This window comes from Grampus griseus (genome assembly GCF_964374135.1).
Source record: "Grampus griseus genome assembly, chromosome: 9".
Taxonomy (NCBI): Eukaryota; Metazoa; Chordata; class Mammalia; order Artiodactyla; family Delphinidae; genus Grampus; species Grampus griseus.
Window position 1 is genome coordinate 88,104,081 of NC_139003.1, and position 18,946 is coordinate 88,123,026.

At 43.3% G+C, this 18,946-nt stretch overlaps 1 protein-coding gene across 1 annotated transcript in view; it reads left to right on the plus strand.

Annotated features, from left to right (window-relative positions):
- Positions 1–491: 491 nt before the first annotated feature.
- CDHR3 (cadherin related family member 3) overlaps positions 492–18,946 on the plus strand; it is a gene marked incomplete at both ends in the record, with an annotated part of 68,659 nt that continues 50,204 nt past the window's right edge. The window contains 2 exons of the mRNA XM_082661878.1: positions 492–537; positions 14,675–14,874. Of these exons, the coding sequence (XP_082518004.1) occupies positions 492–537; positions 14,675–14,874 (246 nt within the window). The remainder of the gene's footprint in view (positions 538–14,674; positions 14,875–18,946) is intronic.

Genomic DNA, 18,946 nt, shown 5'->3' on the forward strand with positions numbered 1-18,946 from the left:
GGGTGTGGACTTTTTTTTTTTTTTTTTTGCGGTACATGGGCCTCTCACTGTTGTGGCCTCTCCCGTTGCGGAGCACAGGCTCTGGACGCGCAGGCTCAGCGGCCATGGCTCACAGGCCCAGCCGCTCTGCGGCACGTGGGATCTTCCCGGACCGGGGCACGAACCCGTGTCCCCTGCATCGGCAGGTGGACTCTCAACCACTGCGCCACCAGGGAAGCCCGGGTGTGGACTTTTAAGATGGACTCCTAGCTGACCAGGGCTGGTTGGCTGGCCTCTTGGTACCATGCAGTCACAGAAGGGGGGAATCAAAGAACAAACAGTCCTGTGGTGTTTGGAGTCTCCCTTAGTGACACTAAGGCCTCTGTTTGATTTCTCGCATGGTAACAAAACCAGGAGGGGAAGGTGAGTGGCACCTGGAATAGACTCTGGGTGTAAGGCGCATTTCAGGTCCTGGATAACACGCTGGAAGGGTGCACAGAAGTGAACTAAAGATGCAGGAGGCCATCCTCTTCCTGCTTCTCCTGGGCGCCCTGTCAGGTAGGAACTCTGTTTTGCCACCTGTCTTGGCCCATTCAGTTTGCTTGATATCATTGTGTAATAAAGTCCCCAAAGAGGAAATTGCCTCTGGGAGGCTTTGTTCAAGTGTGGGCTTCTCAGCGTCAGGGAGCCCTGAGAGGCTGGGATGGTGTATCTGGAGAAGAGGGTACCCAAAAAGCCACCATCTAATCAATGTTCATACAGACTTCACTTCCCCTCTTGTGCTAACTGGCCTGTGTGGTCCTTTCAACACCTAAAATTGGGAAAAGAATTTTCCTAGTAGGGCTTTTTATGTATGTCAGCCAGTCTTTGTGGAGATTCTGGCCTTACTCTGGAGCCTTCTGGGGGCCAACTGAGGTTGCAAATCACCCTATGGGAAAACCGAGGTACTGAGGGGCTAGTGTCTCAAGTCTTGAGCAAAGAAAATTTCTGATAGAAGCCAAAGATTCACCTCATGCTTCTGGCACTCCCTCTCCCTAACTCAAGAGCTTCAAGCATCTTGGATGATTTTTCAGTGTTGTCAGCTTGGATTACTTAAATTGAGCCCTTTAAATTAAATCTTATTTTTGAATAGGTAGTATATGCATTATGTATGGAATTCAATCATGTTAAATTTGCAGATTAATTTAGGGATAATTTACATCTTTGATGAGTTATATAGTAAAAAGTGCTTAGAGGAGTGTCTGGTACCTAGTAAATGCTTAGTAAATGTTAGTGATTATTATGTACGACATTGAGTCTTCCTATCCAAGAACAGGGCTCTAGAAACTTATTCAAGTCTTCATTTGTTTTCTCAGGAGTATTTTGAGATTTTTTCTTTCATGTAGATCTTGCACATTCTGATTGTTTATTTCTAGTTCTTTTTCTTTTTAGCAGGTGTAAATGGAATTTTCTCTTCCCTCTTATCTTTCAGTTGATTGTTATATAATGTATGGAAGTTTTTTGATGAATTATCTTATTATTTGTAATGATGTTTCAGTTGATTCTCATGCATTTTCCAGGTTTGAAGATGATAAATATTTGTTCTTTTCCTCGTTTTTTTTTTTTTTTTAATCTCTTATTTCTTTCTCTTATCCAACTACTGGGCCTGTATCTTCAGATTGCTGTTCAATAATGATGGGTGTATACTCTTGTCTTGTTCTCCATGAAGCATGATGTTAGCTTTTGGTATGAAATAGCTTTGGGTATGTTTTATATGTTAAGGAGATAGCTTTTATTCTTATTTAGGCTATTTGCTTGTAAGTCAAAATGGATTTTTAAATCAGATGTTTTTTCAAGATCTATAGAAAGGACCACTTGATTTTCCTCTTTGATCTGTTGATAACATAAATAAATCACGGTTTCCTAATAATATTGAAATGTCTTTAACCTTGGGCTTTTAGAGGGCAGGAGGAACTGTGAGTGTGAAGCTGGGCCTTGAGCTTCTCAGACTCTCACTTAAAGTAAACATTGGAGATTTTCCCAGAAATATAGGCTTTTAGGGTCATAATCATTTGAGTTAAGAGGTGACATTTATTGTCATTGGGGGAAGAGTGAGGTTAGGAAGAATCCAGCATCTTATACTGAAACATTATCATTTGGAACCTTCTCATCAGATATGTGAAAGGAACAGATCACAAAAGTTTGCAAGAAATACTTGAGATTCTTTATAAACACCACATTCCAATCCCTCCCTCTCCAAAAGACCATGCACTGTACTGCACTTTTGCTTCCATAGGTCAAATCCTACTTTTTGGAAGGTCTACTGTGATGCAGACTGTTTCTCTCTCACCTTCTTAGGTGAGTCTGAGAACCTGATCCTTACCCTTGATCTCAGAAACATCAGGGTCACAGAGGATTGGGGGAGGGGAACAGCCACACCAGTCCCTGCCTTTGGGGAATTGGAAACACGCATCACCAAAAGAATCTCAAACAAAGTAACATTCTCCAGTATCCTTTTTCCTCTCATTTGGTCTAACTCCTATGCATCCTCCAAGGCCCAATCAGGCCCAAGCTCCTCCATGGAGCCTTCCCAGGTTGCCCTAGCTCTTGGTGCACACTCTCCCTGCTGCACCCTGGAGCTCCTTTCATCTGCACATGGAATGCATTTTAAGGGTTTAGTACAGAGCCTAACACAGAGTAAGTGCTCAGTGAAAGGTAGCAGGAATTATACTATAATTCATCCGTTATGTGTCTGCCCTGTCTCCTCAAGTGGAACGTCAGCCCTACAATAAGAGGTTTCACGTTTCTTCTTGCTCTGTGGTTCCTGAGTGCCAACACATATAGCGTAGCTAATAAATGTTGTTTTTGTTGATCATTATCCCTTTGGGGACCTGTTTTTTCCCCCAAATTTACTGATATCCCCTAAATGCAGAAATTTAGATCATCTGCCTACTTAATATTGGCATTGAGATTGGCTTCTGTCTTTTTCACCTCCTATTAAGATGAGGGAAAGAAAACATTTTCTCTTTGGGATGCTAAAGTGTCCCATTCCAGTGACAACTTAGAAAGGAAGGCCCTAAAAGAACATAAACTACACAAGACTCCCAACTGTAGCAGGGGAAAGAGTTGAGATGCAACAATCTCTGGTTCCATCCGTACCAAAGGACCATGTGTCATTCGTGGGAGATAGAGAACTTAGCAAAGGCCCCTTGGTGTATTTAAATCCACTGCACACTGAAGTTGTCTCCACTTTGAGAAAGTCTCCAGGGAACTAGCTTTTGTCTGAGTCTCAGGGAAATGAAAAGTACCAGTGTGTTTAATGGAAGAAGGGCTCCTTGGTAGCTGGAAGACCCGCAGGAACATGAAAAAGTTACCAGGCCCACTGACCTGAGTTTTGTCCACGGAGCACCAGGTGTGAGGCCATCTTGGTCTCTCTAGGACAATCCCCAAGTCTGCCATCTGGACCTAGACCCTTGCTAGGTGGTGTCAGGAATCAAAAGAGGCCCCAGGCTCAGTGTATTTTGCTGCTGAGGAAGCAGGTGCAACTCCTCCTGAATGCTCTTATTAATTTGAAAAGGCAGGAAGGTATAGTCCATTTCCAGAAAGTCTTTCTGTGGGTGATTAATCCTTTGTATGGGATCCAAAGAACATTATAAAAAGTTTCTACTTTTTCTCTCATGTCACTTTCCTATTCAGACAACCTCAGAGAAGCAAAAGGCCATCCCTCCTCTCAGTCCTCCCTCCCTCTTCCTTTTCCATGGCAACCCAGTTGTCTCCCCCTCACCTCCAGCTGAAACACTCACTTCCTGGAGTCTGCCTGCTTTTCCACCTCCAAGGAGCTGCAGGAGGTTTGCGAGAAGCCAGCCCCCCTCAGGCCAGCACCAGAGTGACGTGGCAAGACAAACAACCCCCTCTCTCGCTAATGATGACCTAGTGCCATTTACACTGTAGGTGTAAGTGCAGATTTCACAGAATCATTACAAGACTCACCATCCTTTCTTCTGTGTCCTACTAAGGGCTCTCTTCTATTAGCCTTTGCGGGGTAAAGAATCAGCCCCCCAAAGTGGGTGGGTGAGCATCCCATCCAGGAAGGCATACACTGTGGAAATGAAAGACATAGGATAGGAAGACATTGCATATAGTGAAACAACACTGTATAATGTTTTCTAGTATGTTGAGTGTATGCATTTTCTTATACAGTACCTGTGACAGTGAATTCCAGTAGGGCTGCAGTTAGTCTGAGTGGCTTTGGTAAAGTTCCTGCACAGAGCTGACTCCCGTTCGAGGCAGGAAGTCTGCTGATTAATAGCACTGCTTTGTAACCACGGCTTCCGGGAGTTTGGGGACAGTTTGCAGCGGCCTGGAAGCATTGTTATTGATGACGGTGAGACTGATGATTGGCACCTGGCCTCGGTGAGCTCCTCAGAGGGCTCTGCTCTTGGCGCTGGTTATGTAACAGGATGGTACCTACATAAGCATCAAAATAGAAACAGTTCCAGCAGAGACTCTAACTTGGGCTCACTGTTTCCAGGGTATCAGTGACTATGTTGGTGGTTCCTGATCTGAGCAAGTGCACTTTGCTCTGGCTCTTAGGGACAAGAGGACAGCAGGAGCTGGCACCGGGCCTCTCCCGTCCTCTTGCTACGAGGCAGTGTTCGGCTGGGATGCACATCCTTACTTTAATGTTGTTGGTATACTGTATCCTTTTTCTGTAATCAACTATAGATGTGGAAGCATTCTCATTTGGGTCCTGTGTGTCTTCTTGAACAATTGAACAATTAGAAGTGTTTAATGGCTACTGTCAGAGTAGCAACACAGCCCTGAGAGATAGAGTTGACAGAGGGCCCAACAGAAGTCAAGGGATCAGCCTAAGGTCACATAGTCAAGTAGCAGCAAGGCACAAAGCAGCTCTGATTCCAAATCCCTTTCTCTTTTCACAACACTCCTCTGACTTCTTTCACTACCATTTGGATTGGTTAATAGAGAGAATGAAGAGGTATTTATCACCTCAGGTGAGACCTGCCCTGTGTACCAAAAGCAGAGCTGTAAGTAAGAGCTGCTGCATCCCCGGAGGGAGAAGATGGCATTGCCCCACACTTCCTGGACCACGTCATCAACTTTGGTGTCCGAGATCCACATGGTCAGCTTCCTCCCCTGGAACTGAGGCTGCGGAGGCCTTCATTATCCCCACACGTGCTCCAGGGAGGGGGCCTCCTTGGTTCCTTTCTGGCAAGGCAGTGGTTTTGCTCATTTGGAAACAAGCGAGCCCATCATCCAGCCAGCTCTCAACCACAAGCTAGATGTTTCAGGGGGCTCAGTGACTGATAATAAACCTTTTTTTGTGCTTTTTCTTTTTCAAAGTGTACCCGTCAAGCAAGTATAATTTGCTTCTTAATTAAGATGCATGTGTAAGTCAAATTCCATTAAAGCCTCTTTCTTGCTCTCAAGCACTCAGACCACCAGAGAAAATTTGGAACACCAGTCTCAAAAGGAAAGTGCATGATGTCTTAGGGAGAGTGGGCCCCTGGCTCCCAACCTTCCCTCTGCCACCGATTAGGTGGGTGCCTTAGGACACATACCTTAAAAAAAAAAAGAAAAGAAAAGAAAAAAAAGTTTAAAGTCTTTACTGGAGTATAACTGCTTTACAATGGTGTTAGTTTCTGCTGTATAACAAAGTGAATCAGCTATACGTACACATATATCCCCCTCTTGCATCTCCCTCTAACCCTCCCTATCCCACCCCTCTAGGTGGTCACAAAGCACCAAGCTGATCTCCCTGTGCTTTGCGGCTGCTTCCCACTAGCTATCTATTTTACATTTGGTAGTGTATATATGTCCATGCCACTCTCTCACTTCGTCCCAGCTTACACTTCCCCCTCCCCATGTCAAGTCCATTCTCTACATCTGCATCTTTATTCCTGTCTTGCCCCTAGGTTCTTCAGAACCTTTTTTTTCTTTTAGATTCCATATATATGTGATAGCATACAGTATTTGTTTTTCTCTTTCTGACTTCCTTCACGCTGTATGACAGAATCTAGGTCCATCCATCTCACTACAAATAACTCAATTTTGTTTCTTTTTATGGCTGAGTAATAGTCCATTATATATATGTGCCACATCTTCTTTATCCATTCATCTGTGAATGGACACTTAGGCTGCTTCTATGTCCTGGCTATTGTAAATAGAGCTGCAATGAACATCGTGGTACATGACTCTTCTTGAATTACGGTTTTCTCAGGGTATATGCCCAGTAGTGGGAATGCTGGGTCACATGGTAGTTCTATTTTTAGTTTTCTAAGGAACCTCCATACTGTTCTCTATAGTGGCTGTATCAATTTACATTCCCACCAACAGGGCAAGAGGGCTCCCTTTTCACCACACCCTCTCCAGCATTTATTGTTTGTAGATTTTTTGATGATGGCCATTCTGACAGGTGTGAGGTGATACCTCACTGTAGTTTTGATTTGCATTTCTCTAATGATTAGTGATGTTGAGCATTCTTTCATGTGTTTGTTGGCAATCTGTATATCTTCTTTGGAGAAATATCTATTTAGGTCTTCTGCCCATTTCTGGATTGGGTTGTTTGTTTTTTTGATATTGAGTTGCCTGAGCTGCTTGTGTATTTTGGAGATTAATCCTTTGTCAGTTTCTTCGTTTACAAATATTTCATCCCATTCTGAGGGTTGTCTTTTCATCTTGTTTATGATTTCCTTTGCTGTGCAAAAGATTTTATGCTTCATTAGGTCCCATTTGTTTATTTCTGTTTTTATTTCCATTTCTCTAGGAGATGGGTCGAAAAGGATCTTGCTGTGATTTATGTCATAGAGTGTTCTGCCTATGTTTTCCTCTAAGAGTTTGATAGTGTCTGGCCTTACATTTAGGTTTTTAATCCATTTTGAGTTTATTTTTGTGTATGGTGTTACGGAGTGTTCTAATTTCATTCTTTTACATGTAGCTGTCCAGTTTTCCCAGCACCACTTATTGAAGAGGCTGTCTTTTCTCCATTGTATATTCTTGCCTCCTTTATCAAAGATAAGGTGACCATATGTGCATGGGCTTATCTCTGGGCTTTCTAATCTGTTCCATGGATCTATATTTCTGTTTCTGTGCCAGTATCATACTGTCTTTATTACTGTAGCTTTGTAGTATAGTCTGAAGTCCGGGAGCCTGATTCTTACAGCTCCATTTTTCGATCTCAAGATTGCTTTGGCTATTCGGGGTCTTTTGTGTTTCCATACAAATTGTGACATTTTTTGCTCTAGCTCTGTGAAAAATGCCATTGGTAGTTTGACAGGGATTGTATTGAATCTGTAGATTGCTTTGGGTAGTATAGTCATTTTCACAATGTTGATTCTTCCGATCCAAGAACATGATATATCTCTCTGTCTGTTTGTATCATCTTTAATTTCTTTCATCAGTGTCTTATAGTTTTCTGCATACAGGTCTTTTGTCTCCTTAGGTAGGTTTAACCCTAGGTATTTTATTCTTTTTGTTGCCGTGGTAAATGGGAGTGTTTCCTTAATTTCTCTTTCAGATTTTTTCATCATTAGTGTACAGGAATGCAAGAGATTTCTGTGCATTAGTTTTGTATCCTGCAACTTTACCAAATTCATTGATCAGCTCTAGTAGTTTCCTGGTAGCATCTTTAGGATTCTCTATGTATAGTATCATGTCATCTGCAAACAGTGACACTTTCATTTCTTCTTTCCAATTTGGATTCCTTTTAGTTCTTTTTCTTCTCTGATTGCTGTGGCTAAAACTTCCAAAACTATGTTGAATAATAGTGATGAGAGTGGGCAACCTTGTCTTGTTCCTGATTTTAGTGGAAATGGTTTCATATTTTCACCATTGAGAATGATGTTGGCTGTGGGTTTGTCATATATGGCCTTTATTATGTTGAGGTAGGTTCCCTCTATGCCCACTTTCTGGAGAGTTTTTATCATAAATGGGTGTTGAATTTGGTCAGAAGCTTTTTCTGCATTTATTGAGACAATCATATGGTTTTTCTCCTTCAATTTGTTAATATGGTGTATCGCATTGATTGATTTGCAGATATTGAAAAACCCTTGCATTCCTGGGATAAACCCCACTTGATCATGGTGTATGATCCTTTTAATGTGTTGTTGGATTCTGTTTGCTAGTATTTTGTTGAGGATGTTTGCATCTATGTTTATCAGTGATATTGGCCTGTAGTTTTCTTTTTTTGTGACATCTTTGTCTGGTTTTGGTATCAGGGTGATGGTGGCCTCGTAGAATAAGCTTGGGAGTGTTCCTCCCTCTGCTATAATTTGTAAGAGTTTGAGAAGGATAGGTGTTAGCTCTTCTCTAAATGTTTTATAGATTTCGTCTGTGAAGCCATCTGGTCGTGGGCTTTTGTTTGTTGGAAGATTTTTAATCACAGTTTCAATTTCAGTGCTTGTGATTGGTCTGTTTACATTTTCTGTTTCTTCCTGTTTCAGTCTTGGAAGGTTGTACCTTTCTAAGAATTTGTCCATTTCTTCCAGGTTGTCCATTTTATTGGCATAGAGTTGCTTGTAGTAATCTCTCATGACCCTTTGTATTTCTGCAGTGTCAGTTGTTACCTCTCCTTTTTCATTTCTAATTCTATTGATTTGAGTCTTCTCCCTCTTTTTCTTGATGAGTCTGGCTAATGGTTTATCATTTTGCTTATCTTCTGAAAGAACCAGCTTTGAGTTTTATTGATCTTTGTTATTGTTTCCTTCATTTCTTTTTCATTTATATCTGATCTGATCTTTATGACGTCTTTCCTTCTGCTAACTTTGGGGTTTTTATTGTTCTTCTTTCGCTAATTGCTTTAGGTGTAAGGTTAGGTTGTTTATTTGAGATGTCTCTTTTTTCTTGAGGTATGATTGCATTGCTATAAACTTTCCTCTTAGAACTGCTTTTGCTGCATCCCATAGGTTTTGGGTTGCCGTGTTTTCATTGTCATTTGTTTCTAGGTATATTTTGATTTCCTCTCTGATTTCTTCAGTGATCTCTTGGTTATTTAGTAGTGTATTATTTAGCCTCCATGTGTTTGTATTTTTTACAGATTTTTTTCCTGTAACTGATATCTAGTCTCATAGCATTGTGGTTGGAAAAGATACTTGATATGATTTCAATTTTCTTAAATTTACCAAGGCTTGATTTGTGACCTAAGATATGATCTATCCTGGAGAATGTTCCATGAACACTGGAGAAGAAAGTGTATTCTGTTGTTTGTGGATGGAATGTCCTATAAATGTCAATTAAGTCCATCTTCTTTAATGTATCATTTAAAGCTTGTGTTTCCTTATTTATTTTCATTTTGGATGATCTGTCCATTGGTGAAAGTGGGGTGTTAAAGTCCCCTACTATGCTTGTGTTACTGTCGACTTCCCCTTTTATGGTTGTTAGCATTTGCCTTATGTATTGAGGTGCTCCTATGTTGGGTGCATGAATACTTACAATTGTTATATCTTCTTCTTGGATTGATCCCTTGATCATTATGTAATGTCTTTCTTTGTCTCTTGTAATTGTCTTTATTTTAAAGTCTATTTTGTCTGATATGAGAATTGCTACTCCAGCTTTCTTTTGATTTCCATTTGCATGGAATATCTTATTCCATCCCCTCACTTTCAGTCTGTAGGTGTCCCTAGGTCTGCAGTGGGTCTCTTGTAGACAGCATATATACGGGTCTTGTTTTTGTAACCATTCAGCCCGTCTATGTCTTTTGGTTGGAGCATTTAATCCATTTACATTTAAGGTAGTTATCAATATGTATGTTCCTATTCCCATTTTCTTAATTGTTTTGGGTTTGTTATTTTAGGTCTTTTCCTTCTCTTGTGTTTCTTGCCTAGAGAAGTTCCTTTAGCACTTGTTGTAAAGCTGGTTTGGTGGTGCTGAATTCTCTTAGCTTTTGTTTGTCTGTGAAGGTTTTATTTCTCCATCAAATCTGAATGAGATCCTTGCTGGGTAGAGTAATCTTGGTTGTAGTTTTTTGTACCCTTTTTTTTTTTTTTTTTTTGTGGTACGCTGGCCTCTCACTGTTGTGGCCTCTCCCATTGTGGAGCACAGGCTCCGGATGCACAGGCTCAGCAGCCATGGTTCACGGGCCCAGCCGCTCCGTGGCATGTGGGATCTTCCTGGACCAGGGCAAGAACCCATGTCCCCTGCATCGGCAGGCAGACTCTCAACCACTGTGCCACCAGGGAAGCCCCTTGGTTGTAGTTTTTTCCCTTTCATCACTTTAAATATGTCCTGCCACTACCTTCTGGTTTGCAGAGTTTCTGCTGAAAGATCAGCTGTTATCTTTATGGGGATTGCCTTGTATGTTATTTGTTTCTTTTCCTTTGCTGCTTTTAATATTTTTTCTTTGTATTTAATTTTTGATAGTTTAATTAATATGTGTCTTGGCACGTTTCTCCTTGGATTTATTGTGTATGAGAGTCCCTCCACTTCCTGGACTTGGGTGGCTACTTCCTTTCCCAAATTAGGGAAATTTTCAAATATAATCTCTTCAAATATTTTCTCAGTCCCTTTTTTTTTTCTCTTCTTTCTTCTGGGACCCCTATAATTCAAATGTTGGTGTGTTTAATGTTGTCCCAGAAGTCTCTGAGACTGTCCTCAATTCTTTTCATTCTTTTTACTTTATTCTGCTCTGCGGTAGTTATTGTCACTATTTTATCTTCCAGGTCACTTATCCGTTTTTCTGCCTCAGTTATTCTGCTATTGATTCCTTCTAGAGAATTTTTAATTTCATTTATTGTGTTGTTCATCTTTGTTTGTTTGCTCTTTAGTTCTTCTAGGTCCTTGTTAAACGTTTCTTGTATTTTCTCCATTCTATTTCCAAGATTTGGGATCATCTTTACTATCATTATTCTGAATTCTTTTTCAGGTAGACTGCCTATTTCCTCTTCATTTGTTTGGTCTGGTGGGTTTTTACCTTGCTCCTTCATCTGCTGTGTATTTCTCTGTCTTCTCATTTTAGTTAACTTACTGTGTTTGGGGTCTCCTTTTCGCAGGCTGTAAGTTCATAGTTCCCATTGTTTTTGGTGAATGCCCCCAGTGGGTAAGGTTGGTTCAGTGGGTTGTGTAGGCTTCCTGGTGGAGGGGACTGGTGCCTGTGTTCTGGTGGATGGGGCTGGATCTTGTCTTTCTGGTGACATACCTTATACTTATCTGTAGAATGAATGAACTGAATATTTGGTGAATTTTATATCTTATTAACTGCTCTATTTTTAGGGTGTGGACCCTAGCCACTAATTATTATTATTACTATTGCTTTAATACTGCTACTACTGCTTTTAACAGCAAGGAAGCTGGAGAAAGTGGGTGTTGGACTAAGAGTTGGGAGATCCAAGCTTGGCCACCTTTCTTATCAGTGTCCCTGGAGTGTCTGCCTCAAAGTTTTTAGGGTTTAGTTACATGACCCTGGCATACATAACTTTTTCCTGGGAAGAGAGGCCTCCAGATGAAGAGCAGAACAGCTCTGGCAAGAATGTCAGCAGAAAGGGCATATTCAAAGACACAGCCTGGTTTTATCCATACATGGAATAGGTAGTTCTCAACACAAAGTGCTTAAGGGCCACTGGATAGATCCACTTTTCCCTCTGAAATATTTCCCTCACTGCTATGTGAAATAGGACCACTGAGGGAAGAGCACAACAAGCTCTATAAGTGTAAGGAGGCAGCATGGAGCCATGCAAAGGAGTCCTGTCCTTGGAGTCAAAGACTTGGATTGGAAGGTTGGTTCTTCCATAGAATTAGCCTCTCAAACCTAGGGCTTAACCAAGTTATAATTAACGCAACAAGATCAATGGATACACTCCCCATGAAGCAAACTAGGAGCTTCGGCTGGACATATTTGGGGAGCATGGCCTCTCCAGTTTGCCACAGGACCCGCAGCAAGGTTGGTGGCTGTGGTAATCTATCTGTTCAAGGTGAGGCTGTGGGGAGCCCTGAGTAGGGCTTAGCAAGCCTCTCATAGCCGAGCCCATATCAAGCTAATACCCAGCACCATGCCTTATGCTGTTCCCCCAAATGGCCTCTTATAGATCACATCACTCAAATCTAACATCTTGGTCATGTGTCCAATCTCTTACCAGCTCCCAGCACCATCTTGTTATGCTGCTACCAGGTCATAGAATAACCACAATGCATCCCACATGCAGGGTCACCTGATGAGCATGGAGCAACAGACTGTCCGTAGTGGGGGATATGCAGTCTGTTATATACAGACCCAGATGCATGAGCCAGAGCCCCCCATGGCCACTTACCGGGTGTGTAGTCTCAGGTGTGTGAAATTGTGGCAGCAATACCTACATCCAGGGACCACGGTTAGAATGGATGAAATCAGGCACACCTAGCATGATGCCCAGTGAGTAGGTGCCCAGTGAAGGTGAGTGGTTACTAGTTTCAGTCTGTTCCTTTGGGTCGGGCACTACCTTACCCCAGGCTATTCTTGAGAAAAATGTAGTGAGTTACATCTTTGTTTAAACATGCTCAGAGGCCTCCTTCCTCGTTGGCTAGAGGGGTACGAATCACTGGAGTGAGTGGGAGGGGGCAAGATCAGGTCGGGGGTGGGGCCCTTGGAGACAAATTGCCAACCTTTCATTTTGCTCATGACCATCTTGCCCTGCTGAGCTGGGAGGGAACACACTTGTGAACAGCTTGGGGGAGTGGGGTGGAGATTCCAGTGGTGGGAAAAGAGGGCTTGAGGGAATTATACCCACAAAACCCAACCCACCACAGCAGTTGATTATTCTTCTCATTTTGAAAAACTATTTTGGGGAACTTTTTGCCTCTAAATTCTCCAGGCATACTATTTTGCTGCTGGTTTTTTAATCACAAGGATGCTCTAATATTAAAGTCAATTTTAATAGATTAAAAAAATCCATTTGTATTCACATCACCCTAAACCTCAGCTGTTTTGACATTTCTGAGTCCTTGCACAGTCCTTGCCCATAAAATCGGGTAATGCCGCCAGCAAAAAATAACTTATGCATAATGCATTTTAGTCTCTAAACGAAATCAGATGATTTTAGATTTAGGAAAGTTTGTATCGGTGAATGTGTTTATATTTCACTTTCTCCTGCATTTCTACCTACCTCTCTGCATCCCCTCCCCCAAATTTGAAATAAAAACATTCTCTTATACAAGCCAACATTTTCCCATGGCTTGTTTGTTTCTAGAAATTTTGCACCTTTCAGATCTTTCTACTGTTCCCCCCCTACCTCCTCCCATTCCAGGAATTTTTGTCCCCAGTGGCTAACGGTGGCCAAGGTTGGAAGCTGGCTGAGAAGCAAGACCTCAGTGTAAATTTTGGCTTCATTACTTATTATTCACCATGTGTCCTTCAGCTTGGTTTCCTCATCTGTAAAATGATGACACTAATATTTATCTGAGAGGATTATTCTGAGGAGTAAATGAGAGAAAGTATTTTACATGATGCATTTATTTGGACCATTGGTTAAGTGGTAATTGTATTAATTTCCTAGGGATGCCGTAACAAATTACCATAAACTGAACAGCTTAAAGCAGCAGAAATTTATTCTCTCACAGTTAAGGAACCCAGAAGTCTGAAATCAAGGTGTCAACAGGATTGGTTCCTTCCAGAGACTCTGAGGGAGAAGCTGCTCCAGGCCTACCTCCTGGTTTCTGGGGGTTGCTTGCCATGCCTTGGCTTGTAGCTACATCACTTCAGTTTGTTCCTCTTTCCTAACATGGGCTTCTTCCTTGTGTGTGTGTCTCTGTGTCCTATCCTGTTCTCATAAGGACACCACTCACTACATTTGGGGCCCACTCTAATCCAGCACGACCTCCTCTTAACTAATTACATTTACAAAGACTCTACTTGCAGATAAGCTACATTCTGAGGTTCTGGGTGGCCATGAATTGGGTTGGGGGGCACTATTCAACCCCTACAGGAACCATCATTATGGAAGCATAAAGAATATGACCCACTGCTCTCCTCTGTGCTGGCAAAATCCTGCAGAGTGTCAAGGAGACCTTAGAGTGTCCTAAGGCTTTCCTGGAAGAAACACATTTTCTCTGACATCATAACATTCCCTGTTTGTAATGCAGCCCAAGGTAATTCACGGGCCTGCCCTGAGTCTCTCACTACCTTCTCTGTGAAATGGGAGTCACTCTATCGAGCATGATGTACTGATTGACCCTCTCCATGATGCCCACAGCATCCAGTAATAATAAATCATTGTCCGTGAGATTCCTTAGGGATGTGGGGAGAGCTGGCATGATTTTGGAGTTCTCATGCACACTCCATTCTCAATGGCCTCTGAATCAAACACTGACACGGAGAAGGAAAATAAATTCTTAGAGACTCCCTGGCCCTTGTAAGACAGAGGATGCCATGGCCAGACTGGGTCCTCCAAGGGGTGTCTGTCTTCTAAGGCATCACATTTCCCTCTCCCTGGCTCTTCACAAAGGCTGGGAGAAACCAGAAAGGAAGCAGAGAGACAAAAGAAAGACAGCAGCGTTATTTCCAGAATGACAGAAGCAGATTTCATGATTGTTTGCTGGTGGTTGTTTTCTTGGCTTTGAGATGATCTCGCATTCCTGTTTCCAGCTCTTGGCAAGAGTCTTCATTCTTGGGGAGTGACTGGGTTCCAGTGTTGCCCTGAGCTACGAGTTGAAGCCACAGACCAAGCTGCTAAGTGCTTGTTTCCAGCACAAGGCTTTGTGCTCATGTCATTTTGCATCCTTTTTAAATCCGCAGTGGGACATGCACTACACCTAATCCACTTACCTGCTACAAGCAACGTGGCAGAGAATTCTCCACCTGAGACTTCAGTGCACAAGTTTTCTGTGACATTATCAGCATCATTGTCACCTGTGATCCCAGGGTTTCCCCTAATCAACTCAAGTCCCCTCACTGAGGCCTTCAGGGTGAACTGGCTGTCAGACACTGACTTTGAGGTAAGCACCACCTTACTCCCAATAGGAGCTGCTCACAAAGAGGGGTCCTGAAGATGGGGTGGATGGGATTCTCGATCAGTGATCATTTCCTCCTCTTTCCCTGGTTTAATCTCCCCTCTTGTAAGATCCGGGCATTCTGTTTGGGGCATTCTACAGCCCTCTGTGCTAGATGCCCCTATAGCTTTGGACTTTTTCTCCATTTAATTCAGTCCAAATGAACAATGTGTTCAATTTGCTACAAATAAAAGGTTTGTTTCTTATTGCCAACCACCCTCACACGATAACAGGTGTTAGAGGTGCTGACAGTAACTGAATTCTTTGGGTGGCACGGTTTGTGTGATGATCTCCTTAAAAACGAGGCCCTGATGAATTTGTACCTGGTGATTCTTCTTTTCTATGATTCTGTAATTTTTCAGAAGGAAATTTATGAGGAGACATTTCATATGGAAGAATGCACCCTTAACAAAAATATAAGTCTGGATGTCCAGCCATACTATGTGAATGTTTCCTCTTGGGCAATTCAGACCCCAATCATTCACATTCAAGAGCCACGCCACTGCTGCTGTTTTCTCGTTTGTCATTTGGGTCTTTTCCAAAGTTTTCACTTCTCCTTAGGCAGGACAAACCTGCTGATTGCATGTCTACTGGTAACCTCAAAGGCCTTCTAAGGATGTCTTTAGGGTCTAGGTGTCTGGACCCGCTTGTACTGCATTATCCCTCAGGCCTACCTCATTCCTCAATGGGCGTAGGGACCTCCCACAGTCATCATCAGCTTTGCCCCTGCTCCCACCTGCCATTGCTCTGGGTTTCTGGTGGGACCCAGTGGGCCTGCTTGGTCTAGGCTCGGTTGCCTCTCTGAGATACATAAGGTGTTCTTAAACCCAGCTGATGATTAGAGCCACTAGGGGAGCTTTCAGAAAGTGTGCATATCTGGGCCCCAGAGCAGACCTGTGGAGCCCAGGACTTGAAGGCAAGAACCCAGCATCTGGTATTCTCTGCACCCCAGGGGTGGGCCCTCTGGTATGCAAGGAGCACACATTCAGGAAGACTTCAACTCACCATCCAGGGTACATTCCCAGGGCCCACATACTGTTTCTGTGACTTCCCTGCCTATCTACCTGCTCCCTTGACTTCCGGTTCATCTTTAACAGCTGTTGCTTATCTGTGCCTCTAAGCCTTGCCAGTTGCTTACACTCAGAGCACGTAGTATACACCGGACACTGCGGAAAGTGCTTGACATGTGTTTACTCTTGTAATATTCACAACAAGCCAATGATGTTATTTGTATGATTATCTCCTTTGTACAGGTGGGGGAAATGATGCAAAATTTAACAGAGAGGTGAGACAACGTGCCCTGGGTTGTACAGCTACTGCTGTGCTGAAACTGGAAGGCAGGTAGTCTGGTTTTAGAGCTCTCATTATTTTTTTAAACAGCTCTATTGAGACATAATACACATAGCATATAATTCACCCGTCTAAAGTACACAAGTCAGTGGTTTTTACTCTATTCACATACCATCACCACGATCTAATTGTAGAATGTTTTCATCACCCCAAAACAAAACCCCAAGTCCATTAGCAGTCGCTCCCCTGTCTCCTATCCTCCCAGGCCCTGGGAACCACTGAACTACTTTCTGTCTTAATGGATTTACCTATTCTGAACCCCTTCATATGAATGGAATCATATTGTATTTGGTTTTTAATGACTGGCTTCTTTTCACTTAAGCATAAAATTTCAAAGGTCACACATGTTGTAGCACGGATCAGTACTTCAGTCCTTTTAATGGCTGAATAATATTCCACTGAATGGATATACTACATTTTGTCTATTTGTTCATCAGTTGACAGATATTTGGGTTATTTCCACTTGAGAGCCCTCATTCTCAGCCTCTCATAGTCTATAGCCTTTAATGATGAGGATGACCAAGCTATTTCAGATTTTCAGATGTTCTAAAGCACGTTCAGTGGCTTCCCTTGTGGTCCAGTGGTTAAGAAGCCACCTTCCAATGCAGGGGACTTGGGTTTGATCCCTGGTCGGGGAACTAATATCCCACATGTCACAGGGCAACTAAGCCCACACGTCACAACTACTGAGCCTGTGCGCTCTAGAGCCTGTGCCACAACTAGAGAGCCCACGTGCTGCAGCTACTGAGCCTGCATGCTCTGGAGCCCACACACCACAACTAGAGAGAAGACCATGCGCTGCAATGAAGAGCCCGTGTGCTACAGTGAAAGATCTCGCATGCCACAACTAAAACCTGACACAGCCAAATACATACACACATACATACATACATAAACATTAATTTAAAAAATGAGGGCTGTTTAAAAAAAAAAAAAGCACGTCCACATCCTGGTCTCTTAATTGTTACTACTAAAACTGATATTATCACTATTAAAATTGCAAATCCCTATTCTAGAAATAACATCACAAAGAGACAGCAAGGTTAACTGCTGATTTGTCTGAGATCACAGAGCCAGAAAGGATGAAATAAGAACTTGACTCAGGTCTTCCCATTCCCAGTGTCAGGCTCTGTCCCCTACACTGCCCTGCACATCTACTCCTGCTTGCATGAGCCCCCAAATCCTCCGCTATCATACCTGCCCTTCCCATATTCCATGTGTGATTCAAGCAGGGCTGTCAGTCAAGGAGGAGTTCCATCCTGTTCCTGACCTCTAGAAATGGAGGATTTCTGAGCCTCTCCACTGATCTAGGTCACGTGTTCAGTGTACAGTCCCAGTCCTGGTGCCCTCCTGGCACCACAGCCAACAGCTGCCCAGGACCCCATGTCGGTACTAGGATGGGCCACAGGTTCACACATCCTGAAGCTGTTCTCAAGAATTTGTTGCTGCTCTCCAGAAACTACCCAGTATTATCAACCATCCCCTGCAAGAAGTCGCTATTCTCCAACCCAAACTGCTCACAAGGGCTGTTCCCACAGAACACGGCAATGCCATCTCTGTGGCAGAACCTGGCTCCTCCTTGACCCTCTCTGCAGGGTGACCTAGCCATAAGGTTCTGGGGTCTCTGGCCCAGAGGTCTGGTCACCGTTGGCCTTGGGACTCAGTCATGCAGGGCTTTCTGAGGGTGACGTCCAGTCATGCCAGAGGCAGGCTGCCCTACTTTTAGACAGAGCTGCTGAGACTTCAGGGGTGGAGGGTTAGGTGGATTAATAACGCTGATGGTGATGATGATGACGACAAGTCACATCTATGGCGCATTTACCATATGCCAGGAATTCCCCTAAACATTTTGTGAACGCGTTCATTTAATCCTCATAACAATGCTATGAAGTGGTACGCTATTATTACTTACATGTTAAAGGTGGGGAAACTGAGGCATAGAGAGGTTGAGCAACTCGCCCAAGTTCACACAGCTAACTGGTGGCAGACTTGAGATTTGAGGTCAGGCAGGCTGGCCCCAAGAACACTTGCTCATCGCCCCCAAGCCGCGCTGCCTCACTGTTGCCTCCCAAGAGGGATATCCAAGCCTCATCCAGCAGCGCATGTGGCTCACCTCTGGAGCAGCACCAAGAAGGAGAGCTCTGAGGAGTCAGGGAGGCGGGACTAACGGACATCCACGAGAGCTGTAAGGGCAGGCGCTCTCTGAGGCTGCATGGCGGCCGCGCTTGCCCCCCTGCCATTGGCCCATCTCTGAGCTTAACACCGCTCTGTCCTCATCTGCTGTCGTGAGCTCTGTGGACCTTGTAAATTTGGTCAGCCTTGTCCAGAACAACCTCAAACTTAACACACCTAAAACTAAACTTATCGTCTTTTAGCAAAACTCTGCAGCCAGATTGCCCACCATCAGAGAGACTCCACCACTCCCAGCTGTGATCTTCGGAGTTCCTTCTCCTCCCTGCTCTGGTCTCCTGATGTGTGAAAGGGGGAAGTTTTTCCAACCTATGGTTATTGCGATGATTAAATAAAATACTCCACAAAATGTCTTGGCCAGAGCCTTGCACATGAACATTTAATTAATGCTGGTAAAGACAACAGCAAAAGCAACTTTTCCATGTGTTGGCAGCAACCTAATTCCTTTGGTTCCAAGATATAACATTTTAGACCTTTT